Source organism: Sander vitreus, chromosome 13, assembly GCF_031162955.1.
Source record: "Sander vitreus isolate 19-12246 chromosome 13, sanVit1, whole genome shotgun sequence".
Lineage (NCBI taxonomy): Eukaryota > Metazoa > Chordata > Actinopteri > Perciformes > Percidae > Sander > Sander vitreus.
In genome coordinates, this window is record NC_135867.1 from 2950803 (window position 1) to 2963562 (window position 12760).

A 12760-nucleotide genomic window follows, 5' to 3' on the forward strand; every position below is an offset into this window, starting at 1 on the left:
GTTACATGCTAACAGCTAATTTTAGCTTTTAGCTAAATGTTAACATTGATATACGTACAGGCATACCTGCCTGAAGTTAAACCAAATCTGACAATGTAGAAATGAGTAAGACAAGCATACATGATAGCATGTTAACTATCTGTTATCATGTTAACATGCAAATGTTAGTATGCCGACATGTTAACATGCAAATGTTAGCATGCCGACATGTTAAATGCTGTGTGCTAAATTGCCATCCAGTAGTTGTGCTATCTGTAGGCATGTAATGCTAACATTAAGGCAGCAAGCTAAACTTAGTTGTGCTTTGAACTGAATACTGACATTTGTATGCAAATGCTAACTTTCTATATCCACAGATGAGTTTGAATACAGCTGATAGTCCGACAATGTAGAGCTGAAATGATCTAAAATGGTCACAGTACAGATGATTAACCCTTGTACAACTTTCCTTTGGCGTCAACCTCCAGACAAACTTTAGAATTTTATTTTCTGGTTGCAGACTCATGTGGCCGCTAGCATGGCTACATGCAGTACTTTAACGTAGTACGTTTTATTAGGCTATCTAAATAGATCATAACATGTAGTTACACAAAGTTTTTCTGTCTGATTGGTTTGTTTCACCAAATAAGAGGGCTCTGAACTGATGAGACAACAACCATCATTTCAATATAGTAGCTTAAAATTGTATGTAATTAGATCCAAGTAAAAACACGTATTTCCGTTGAGTATGAATGTGTAACTCTGACACTCAGAGAATATTGTTATGATTGTAATATATTATAAACTGGCATTTTCGTGTTGTGTCTGGGCATGTTTGTGTCTATGATGTGTGTACTTATCTGTTCTCACTGCTGTATGTCCAGCAGAGTGAGCCAGCAGCTGCAATGGTCCAGCGAGCAGAGCCTGCCCTCCCTGCTTACCAGTCCAGGAGTGGAGAACCAGTCTGTGTCCCAGTTCCTCCTGCTGCAGAAACACTCCCTGCTCAAACTCACCGCTCTGATGGACAAGTACTCCCCATCCAGCAAGCAGGGCTGGAACTGGTAAGAAGTGTACAGGACGAAGGTTTCTTTTGGGTAATTTCATGCTTGGAAAACAAATGTGAGGGTTGAGCAGAGATGTGGGAAGGTTAGAAACTAAACTGTATTCATAGATTCTTTGCTCATGCACAACTGCACAGAGAAACTTCTTCAAGGAAACAACTGTGGAAAGGAGGGCAGGTGGGCGGGCGGGCGGAGGGTAAATATTTCAGGCAGCCTATTTAGAAAATTAATTCATTATTCATGGCTCGCATGCAACCTTGCTTTGGCTTCAACAAAAACAACATGCTTCGAGAGGAATAAACTCCTTTCCGAAAGAATAAATGCAGGGAGGAGCGCTTCACCTTGTGTCTGTATTCCTGTGAACTCACAGCAAAGCTTGGTTCCGTCATCCTTTCTGCTCTCTGGTTAACTGCTCAGGCATTGTGGGTTATTTTGGACTACTTTTTCTTTACATAAGATCACACAGTGTCACTGTTCTCCTGTCTTTTTCTAGCTCAATCTCATTTATTTCAAGTATCTCATATATCCCAATTTACAGAAGGTTGGTCAAAGTCAATGCCAAAGAACGAGTGATGTCCCCGCACAGAAAAACATTCTGAAATTGTTTAAAAACTAGGTTGCTATGCGCAAGTCCTCGTTTGATAGAATCTTTACAACAGAGGTAGCACAAGCCATAGAACCACAACAGCTACATTTATAGGAAATACCCCAGGTTAAAATTAACTGGAATTATCTTTTAAATGCTTACTTGGTTGGAACATAGAGTATAAAAGAAGTGGATGAAGTCACCCATTGCTTTGTGGAAGCCTCGAGTTTGGCATTTTGGCTGTCGCCATCTTATTGTTTTGGGGCCAGATATCACCTTTTTTGGACAAGCAGGTAGTGCTAAGTTATGCGCTAACGCTAGTGCTATTTAGCTAGCTTGGTTGTCTAAGTGCATCCGTAATTCATGTTAACTGTGATATTAATTGGGATCATTTTGGCTGGCGTACAACTGAAATAAAATGGACTTGAACAATCTTCTAATTAGTACAACGGAACGGCAAGAAATTTTTAGGCAACCAAATGTTCCAATTAACGTTCATGAAGTGAAAACACAGTTAGGGGGTCAAAGTTTTTTCAGACGTAAACACAGACGACACCCAAAAACAAGTTCAGGTCTATTTCAATGTCCACAGTGCCATGGTTAGCATTGCTAAGCCTCTGTCATGATTGACAGGTCGGAGTGTAGCCACGCCCCTAAATCATTGCCTTCATGAACATCATGCTGTATCGAAGACAACTTAAAAGTAGCGATTGAGACCACAAACTGATTATGAAAACGTTTATTGAGGTAATAAATCAAGTGAGAAGTAGGGTCATTTTCGCATAGACTTCTAAAGAACTTGACTTCTTTTTGCAACCAATGGAGTCGCCCCCTGATAGTTAGATAGATAGAATGCAGGTTTAAGGCACTTTCACATTGGCTTCACTTTTCAGACCCAGAGGCTATGTTGAATTCTTTTATACAGTGTGTGTATGTAAGTTCATGTCATTCTGTTTGTAATCAAGGGGGTAAGCCTCTCTCCACAACGCGTACCTCCTATGGCACCATTTTGATGCTAACAAGCCATCACCTCCCGTTAGCATCCCATTGACTGCCATTCATTTTGACGTCACTTTGACAGCGAATAACTTTACATCTGAAGCGTTTAAAGACTCTATTTGTCCATTGTTTATTTCTAAAGAAACACGACAATGTATAAAAGGCTCCATTACCTTGTACCTCACGTTATGGCTCCGTAGCAGACGTTTTTCTAAACATAGGCTAACGATTGTGTCATAACCACGCGACTTACTGTCGCATAGTAGAGGAATTACCGTACAGTACAGGAGAAGCTCGCAGGCAGTTTCGACTTACATTAGCTGTTTAATTACTAATGTTAACTAGCATTTTAGTTAGCAATAATTAGCCTGTGCCCATGTTATCTCCTTACATATACCTACGCTCTCAGTCTCCATTTCTTTTACTGTCTATGTTTGCCTCATAGTAGTAAGGGTCAGGTCAGTAGGGACAGTAGTAACAGTAGGACAAAGAAGGGAACAAGAAGATTCGGTATACAAATTGTGGACTTCAAACCCTTGTTCTTGTTTAAAATGTAGGATGTTTTCACTGCACTTTTTATTGACATACATGGATTTAATGAGATCAGTGTTTTGCTTCCTACACTATGTTTTTGGAATAAGCCTTCATGCAAAATCGAGACAAATTCATTTTTAAGAATAATAAAACATACAAATATTCAGCTTGTTTACTCTGCTGAACCGTTGTTTTTTCCTATGTGTGCTGAGTAAACACATTACCTGCTTGTTTTATGCTTTAGTAGAAAACCAATTAGATTTTTGCCAGGGCTGTTATGCTCAATGAGGTAAGGCTGAATATGGGAACTGAGCATTGAACCAAAAACCCTCCTGAAATTACTCCTCACAGATATTCGTCTTTCATTTTCAGTATCAAACGTGTTTGGAGGGGGAGATTTAGGAAAAACAGTTGCTCTGTGGCATCAGCAAGGCTTCCTGTAGTTCAGGCTTCCTGTAGCATTTCAAACTGCTCCCTTTTACAGAGATTACACTTTAATATATCTTATGAAAGGAAGCAAATTGAGAAGAAATTATAGCAGTTTAAAAATAGGTTTTCCTCTACGGGAAAATGGAAGAGAAACATCAAATTAACATTTTGTTCAACAAAGCAAAACTTTTAAATGAGCATAAACTCATGAACTGCAAATGACTCGTTCTTACACAAATGATTCAACGTCATGTCAGTGTTAATTCTGACAGCTAATTCTGATTTAGTCTTAGTCTTTTGAATAACACACCATTTAGTTTTAGTCTTATTTTAGTCATCTGAAATCTCTTAGTCTTAATCTAGTTTTAGTCAACTAAATATCATAAGAGTTTTAGTCTTAGTCTAGTCTTAAGTCTTTTAGTCTTAGTCTAGTTTTAGTCGACTAAATATCATAAGACTTTTAGTCTTAGTCTAGTCTTAAGTCTTTTAGTCTTAGTCTAGTTTTAGTCAACTAAATATCATAAGAGTTTTAGTCTTAGTCTAGTCTTAAGTCTTTCAGTCTTAGTCTAGTTTTAGTCGACTAAATATCATAAGAGTTTTAGTCTTAGTCTAGTCTTAAGTCTTTTAGTCTTAATCTAGTTTTAGTCGACTAAATATCATAAGAGTTTTAGTCTTAGTCTAGTCTTAAGTCTTTTAGTCTTAGTCTAGTTTTAGTAGACCAAATATTAGCAGATTTTAGTCGACTAAATCTACAGTGGACTTAGTTGACTAAATGTTTCTCCAGAATTTTTGGTCATTGGAAGTATCCATCAGTCTGTTATGGAATGGTATTAAGGTTTGAATATGCAATACAGATTTAATGGGTCGTCCTAGACCTAGCTCTGACATTTCTGTTGTTCACGAGACATGTCATTGCCCTCGGACCGGGTGCACTGCAAAACGTTAGCGTGTTGCTAACGAGCGAAAGTCAACTGAAATCAGCCAAAGCTGTGTAACTAAGACTGTGCAACTAAACACAACTAAGTATAATGTAAACAACCTAACTGTTGTGAAAACGTCCTCGAAACTGTGCAAAGTTCTGCAAACTCGTCCTCCTGTGTGACTGCTGCTGCGTTTGTGTAGCTGTTGCGCCTGCATGTGCCGCGGCTTTTTAAAATGGCTCTTCTGCTTCCGCATGAATCAACCTACCCTCAAAGATTCACTCTGATTGGATTTCTTCCCAACTTGTCCCACAAAAAAGAGTGGTTCTGATTGGATCTCTTCTCCATTCGTCCCTCCCTAACATTTTCGTCTCATTTTTATTTGTTGACTAAAGTGTCTGTTATATTTCGTCACAGTCTTCGTCATCATATCTGACTATTTATTTACTTTTTATTTAGTTTTCGTCCGTGAAAAAGGTTCGTTGACGAATATTTCTCGTCATAGTCTTCGTCAACGAAATTAACACTGCGTCATGTTCCTTCACCTCAAACTGGATTATGTGACAATAATACATCTTAGACACAGCGCCCCTTTTTATTCATCCCACAAAATATGGTAAATTCAGGCAAGTCTTATTACTTTGTTTAGAGTTGTTTTGTTAGTTGGCGTTAGTCTTGAAATACAAATTACTTCAGCCAATGTCATCTCACTGGTAACAAGCTGAAGTTGAATCTGATGTTCCTTAAGAAAACTCTGATGTTTAGACGGAAACGATCTGAAGAGAAAACACAAAAGTTGCGTTGCGTTCTCACTTTTTATTCTGCCTTTAGACGAGCGTTTTGGGGGGGAAATCTGCGTGCATATGGTGACACGAAAGTGTGTGAAATTCAATGTAGTATGCACACCAGGCAGCCTGGTAGTGTGAAGCACTGCCACACAACACCACCAAGTCTGCGTGCCTGCGTAGAACCTTCCTTCTACTTCTCTTCCTAGTGGCGCGAAACCAAAACATGGCGAAGCGAACAACAAAAGCTGACAATTTTGTCCGGACAGACGAGGAGGTGGAGTTATTCCTCCAAACAACCTTAGATTACAAAGCCACAAAGGCACAACAGGGAGTGGACTGGGAGTCCTGCCAGTCAAAACATATAGACATATGGACCCAATTTCTTCAGCAGTATCCTGTACCTGGTCATATCCACACGAGAAAGAGATCGGAGCTGACTTTGCGTTTTCACCCTTGAGACGGGAACGCAACGGTGGAGCGTTTATAAGCCCCAAAAATGCCATCGCCGTCTAAACGAAAGGTACATCTGATAAAATATTTTGTCGTTTTCACCCTCGTGCGTTGTCGTGTAAACAGGGCCTTAGCTAAGAAGATTGATACCACGTTCAGACATGAGAGTGGTATCAATCGTCTCACTAACTCTTCACCAGAAAACAAATAAGCGTTATTTCCCAAAATGTCAAACTATTGCTTTAAGAGAAACCGAGTCAGATTTGTGCTGGTACACCTGATATCTTGTCCATGTGGAAATAGAGCTGAATCCGAAAAAATAAGATCGAAAGACGGACCAAAACTGATACAGCTCAACAGTAACTGCACACACAGTGAGTAAAAACCTGTACCTGTATGCTCTGTCACCACAGCACCGTCAAGCCAAGTGCTGAAAAAAGTAAACTGAATCTCCTCAGCTTCAACAATTAGTTCCAAGTCTTTTCATTTAAATGTTTTTTTTTTTCCCTGATGCCAAAGTGAGTGCAAGATGATTACAAATACAGCAATTAACTGCTAATTGGGACGGCACATACTCTGAGGCACTTTTTCTTAAAAAGACAGTTTGTTTCCAGGGGCTGCGGTTAAATATTTAAGGGGAAAAAAACAGATGGATGAACAGAGCTGAAAAGCATTTAGAGTGAATGTATGATTCCATTTCTTTCTTTGTGAGTCTGTACTTCAGTGATAGAGGGGCTGGCATGTTCTTTATACAAAGTAGAGAGGTTACATTAATGATGTTGGAGTACTTTGGATTTCTCCTGTTTTGGACATTGCTATTACAAGCAAAAGACAAAGAAAGACAAAGAAGTTGAGTCCAGGAGTTGAGTTCTTGGGTCCCCTGCATCTGGAACATTACTGCAACAACTTTTTGGCCGCGTTGGCTCAGTGGTAGAGCAGGCGCACATATACTGAGAGGTTTATGCCTCGACGCAGAGGTCTAGGGTTCGAATCCCACCTTTGATCATTTCCTGCATGTCTTACCCCTTTCTCACCTAGCTGTCCTGTCAAAAATGAAAGGTGGAAAAGCCCAAAAAATAATTTAAAGAAAAAAAAAACAATCAGTGACTTGTATTTGGTGAAAAGGTCGCTGATATAAGTTCAGAAACATGAACAAACTTCAACACAGTCCTTCTGAAAGTCCAATCGCTTTTATCAGCGTCCATAGTTTTCTCAATGCCTGCAGATATTTCCTGCGGAGCAGATTTGAATGGCACACACATTTTAGAGATCACTGGGGACTTATGTAATCAAAAAATGTTTATTTGCCTATTCCTTTAAAAGGAAACACATCTAACAGAAGCCAAGTTTAGCTTTTTTTTTTCTTTTGTTACACTTGACTGGTTGAGATTTCCCAAATTCCCAGTATGTTTGCAAAAAAAACACCATAACATAACTACTCCATGCCGTTTAATTGCTTTCTTAAAAATGGGAGGATCTAATGGTCTGTCACCTGCAGGACTGTTCCCAAGTCGCCGAGGAAGACCAAGGTGATGGAGGTGAAAGGCCGGCGAGTTTTTGGGGTTCCTCTGCTCCTCAGCATCCAGCAGACAGGAGAACCACTTCCTCCCAGCATCCTCAGAGCACTGGTCTACCTGAGGGCTGAGTGTTTGGACCAGGTAATGCAGCCAAAAGGCCACAAGAGGCCTGCAGTGATTTTAGAAACACTAGAAAGGCGCTGTTGGACATGATACAGAGTAAACTCAAAGATTTAATGAAATCATTTTGAGGCATCCAGTCTGAAAAAGTCGTGTTCTCTCTCAGGTGGGTCTTTTCCGTAAGTCAGGGGTGAAGTCTCGTATCCAGTACCTCCGCGAGCTGGTGGAGTCCGATCCAGATGGTGTTTCATTCGATGGTCAGTCTGCCTTCGACGTGGCAGACATGGTGAAGCAATACTTCAGAGACCTGCCCGAACCCATCTTCACCAGCAAACTCTGCGAGTCCTTCCTCCACATTTACCAATGTGAGCAATTACTACCGTTATCATATGTGGCCAGCATTGAGAAGGTATCATTTCTAGGTAACACTTTTCTTGAAGGTATCTACATAAGAGTGACATGACACTGTCATGAACACATGACACTGTCATGACACACCCTAACCCTAACTCTAGCCCTAACCCTAACTTGTCATGACAAAAACCGAATGACACTTACTGACAGAAGCGTTATGTCATAAACGTTTATGACTTGTTTATAATGTTTATGACACGTTCATGACCGCGTCATGTCACTCTTATGTAGATACCTTCAAGTAAAGTATAACCCATTTCTACTCATTTGAATTTGATTGCTCACTTTGTAAAATACCACTAAGCAGTAAAGTTTGATTAAAACACTTCCAACAGAAAACTAAAAGGAATAAAACAGCAAGTCTTTGTTCCAATTTAAAGAAATGTTGACTATTATTGTCACAATTCCTGGTGGTGAATCCTAATGACTTAAGTGACCCCCTGACTTTTTTCCTCTTGTGCCACCAACAGATCAGTATGCTAACATGCTAATATGTAACTATTAATTGCTAAATACTAACATGCTATTAGTACTAAAAGATTCTTTATACTTAAAGACACTACACCACACACTTCCTGTCTCCTAAATGGGCGTGGACCTTGTTTGAAGTTTAGTTAATGTTGCGTGGATGGTGAAAAGTAATGTTTGCATAATTTGTTGCTCATTTTTGTTACTAACATTAGATATGCACACAGCTAAAATACATATTTAGCCTTACGAAAGTGAGTTTTGTTAGGTCGTTCACAAACGTTAGTTGACGTTAGCGTATCTGTGTTGCCAGATCTTACAAGAGTTTGTTCCTGAGACAGAAACAGGTCTCGAACAAAGCTTATTTTCCCCTGATTAGTCTCAGGACCTGCCGCTAGTATCCTAAAGGAGTGGAGAAACCCACGTGACACAGATACAGGAAATGACTCTTAGTTGGGGCGTCTCTGTTATAAGTAATGCTTTCCAAAAACATGTTAGCATGTTTACAGATAAGCATGCTATGCTGAAAAAGCTAACACGGGTTACCAACCACCATGCGTTTCTGTACATGATAAACATGAGCATATTAGCACTCTAAGGTGTATTCAGACTAAATGTGAGGCAAATAATCACTATTTGTGCGGATTTGACTGTTGTGAAGCTAGCTAGCAATGAACACACCACCATGAAATCTTACCAGGTTCTCCATTTCGCTCCCTTTCTTGTTTCCATTCGCCTATGAACTGGAGTAAAAAACAAATCAGTATAAACACACTCTTCCCTCAAGTTGAAACATTGCAGATGTATAGACTTAATATGCAATCATGCCTCCTCTAAAATTCGCTTTGCATTCAGTCTGACCGCAAATTTACAATCTAACATATGCATTAGCAAGCTAAAATGCTAATGCTGTGTATGAGAATCCTGCTGACATTTAGCATCAGCATGTTAGCATCCAGTCATTAGCACACATTTTATCATAGTAGCTGTGACACGTTGACATGCTAATGTTAGCACACTCAATTCATATCCAGTCTGGATAAATAATGTTAGCTAATCTTGGAGCTTGAGCTGTTAAAATCTATACCATACCGGTGGTTTTACCCACTTTAATCCCGTTGTTCCAAACACACAATTCGTTTTTAAATTAAGTTCCGTCATTTCATTTCAGAATACCATGAAGATGAATTTACAGAGATTGTATTCTTGCAAGAGAAATCCATTGCATTGAACACTGAGTTGGCTTTATTTTCTTGTCCAAGTTCCAAATCATGTTAACAGCATAGTTAAAATATGAACAGGTAAGCTTTCTGCTTGCAGATTTTCCCAAAGATCAGCAGCTAGTCGCAGCTCAGGCGGCCATCTTGCTGCTTCCTGACGAGAACAGGGTGGCGCTGCGAACGCTGCTGTTCTTCCTGCGGGACGTTGTGGCCTGCGTGGATGAGAACCAAATGACTCCAACCAACATTGCAGTTTGCCTGGCGCCGTCACTGTTCCACCTCAACACCCTGAAGAGAGACGCCAACGCAGCCAGGTGAGCTGAGACCACAGACACCGACTGTTAACCATAGTCCTCATAAATCCACCGGAGTTTAAAATTCCAACACAAAGAAATCAAAAGGTGATGGACATCCGCCTTCAAAAGAGGGACATCCCGGAAGTGGAATGTCGTCGATATAGACTAGGCAACAAGAGAATTCCCTGCATCAGTTATATCTTCAGTTACACTTAAAGTTGTTTCTATTTTTTTTTAAATTAAGATAATTTATTCTCAGCACACACCATCTCAATAAAGAATGGAAATGAATGGAGGGTGTGTGGTGTCTGACACACATTGTCACAGTTGCATAAGTCACAACAGCTGTTACATAAGACCTGCTGTTAGGTGTGGAGTCCACTCGGTCTGGATTTCGATTTTGGTTTTGTAATATAAAAGAACATGGAGACAGTGTGTTAGCTCATTAACTGCAAAATTGCTATTTGTGATATTTCATCTCACAACATAGTTCATCAGTGAACACGCTGAACTAAGGACTGTTTTGACAAAAAATAAAACTGACCCAGTGCTTCCTGTTTCAGATTGATGACCATAAGCAAGTTTAAAATATCTCCAAAGTGGGTTTTATGATGAGCTGAAAATAATTCAAACCAATTGCTGCGTGGAAGATACCACTTTCTTTCAGTAGGCCTATACTTAGTTTTGGCTTCAGGCAGTGACTCCGTCATGGTTTACGTTTAAATCTCAGAATTAGCTTCAGGTCCTGACTTCACCTTTTGGTTTTTGCACGCATGTATGTCTGAATGTGTGTGTTAGCTGTGACCCACAGCAGGTTGCCAATTAGGTGCCATAGAAACATATTTTTCTTCCTCCTCACTTTGACGCCATGTTTCCAAAGTTCTCAGCTCTCACAGATGACAATGCCTTTGGATCGGATCCAGCTGTTACACTCACACCTCTCTGTAATGAAAAGCTGTCTGCACAGTTTACACAAAGAGCACATTACATAACCTCCACCAATCTCCACCTGGCATCAACTGCACTCCCTGATATGAAAGATATTTTATATCTGCTATTTAACTCTGGGCAACTCCTACTGGGCAGGGAGTTAGAAATATTAGAGAAAAGGGAGAGAGGTGACACAGGGAGAGACGGGGAGATAACATGAGGGGAGAGAATGAGACTGTTGAGAATGATAATGGCAATGCAGTTGATGATTTTTATTATAAGGATATGAACTTATCTTATATGTTATTAGGAGACACTCTGTCTCATCAGTGTCTGCAGACCCTCCATCTGAGCTCAGAGTTTGTACAGAAGTGCATTCACTGAATTTATACATGACATGACCTTCAATGGAGGCAAACATTCAAACACACTTGCACACACTTTTGCACTACTGAGATGCACATTAATGACCATATAGGGTAGGGCTGATGTTGATCTGTATGTATTCTTATTGTCAACAAATCCCAAGAAACGACAATGTGTCAGTCTGTCTCTCGATGATTTCTGACTTCCTGTCTGTAGCTCACAGCTCCAAGCCCTTTGATTACTACTGAAGACATGAATCTTGAAGCTCACAAATATATAGTTTCATAAAAGATGATCAGAGGTTTCTTAAAACAGCTGATCACTGTAGTTTTGATCAAGCAAACAAGGCGGAAAAAGTGCATTTGTTGGGGACTATTTTCAGCGGTGGATTAATCCACATTAGTGAGAATTTGTGGCAGCAGGACGGTGTATATAACATTGAGTCTACTAAACTAAATAAACTACAGTGTATTTGTTCATTCGACAGTGTGGCTCATTGATGTTTTTTATATGAGAGGAGGAAGATATATCAGGCTGTGAAACACACTCAATACTTGTTAGTAGATTCATCCATTATTTGTTCCACTCTCCTCCTTCGTACTTGCTCTTCTTTTATGTCACGCTACACATTTTGTCATTGATCTTCTTTCCCTCTACCACTAACCTTCGTTTCTATATCCACCCTCACGTCATCCCTCTCATATTTGTTCTACTCATCTTCCTCCCCTGATATTCCCCATATCTCCTCCTCCTCCTTGCTTTCTCTTCTCTTCTTTTAACTCCTCTTGCTCCTGTACTTTCCTCCCTTCCTTTCATCTCCACCTCTTCCTTTTTTCCACTTTGGATTCTTTTCACCCTTTAAGCGGACGGTACAGTAGATGGAAATAAGATAATGGACAAATCAGCACTTTGTGCATCCCGTCTCCTGGAAGCCAAAGTCCCGGCCTGTCAAAATCAAGTCAGACTTTGTGGTGAGAACAATAACTCTGAAAACCGACTGCTGCTCGCAGCTGTTCTCCCACAGATCTGTAAAATCTAATCTGGGCTCCTTTTTGCTCATGTTGCTGCTTGACAGATCTACCCACTGTTACTCAGAGTTGTACTTTTTTAATGGTCTAGCTTCTCGTCCGACCGGCTGGGTTTGTTTTTAGGGTTGCTGTCTCAATTTGCAGCTCTCAAGAGTCTGTGCGGTTTGGTATGTCAAAACGCTCATCTTTCTTACTTTTCCCTAGTCATCAAAAACTAAAACACAAAAGATTTTGTGGAAGATTTTCACATCAAATAAAATCAACGAAAACAACCTCCTGTTGGGAAGGTTTTCCAAAATAACCTAAATCTGTCAGTTGCAGTAATCGTGACTCAGAGCTCCTGCTTCCTGTCTGCTTCAACTGACTGGCAGTGATGACAGTGTGAAGCTGCCATCACCATCTACCATTTCCTGTGTTCCCAAAACTGTTATAAAAAACAAACACACACACACACACACACACACACACACACACACACACACACACACACACACACACACACACACACACACACACACACACACACACACACACACACAGGCAGCCATCTATCCTCCTCATCTGTCTGATGTTCTTGATGCCATTTCTCATCATGTTGTGCCCAAATCCCAGTCGGGCGCATTATAATCTAGTCTATATCCACGAAATTCCACTT

At 40.1% G+C, this 12760-nt stretch overlaps 1 protein-coding gene across 3 annotated transcripts in view; it reads left to right on the top strand.

Annotated features, from left to right (window-relative positions):
- Positions 1-12760, top strand: part of LOC144527397 (rho GTPase-activating protein 7) — a 135706-nt gene that overhangs the window by 106751 nt on the left and 16195 nt on the right. For 2 of the 3 annotated variants that reach the window (XM_078265366.1, XM_078265368.1), the window contains exons 9-12: positions 864-1040; positions 7245-7404; positions 7550-7748; positions 9586-9799. In XM_078265366.1, coding sequence (XP_078121492.1) covers positions 864-1040; positions 7245-7404; positions 7550-7748; positions 9586-9799 — 750 coding nt within the window. The remainder of the gene's footprint in view (positions 1-863; positions 1041-7244; positions 7405-7549; positions 7749-9585; positions 9800-12760) is intronic. The other variant, XM_078265367.1, reaches the window with a different exon arrangement.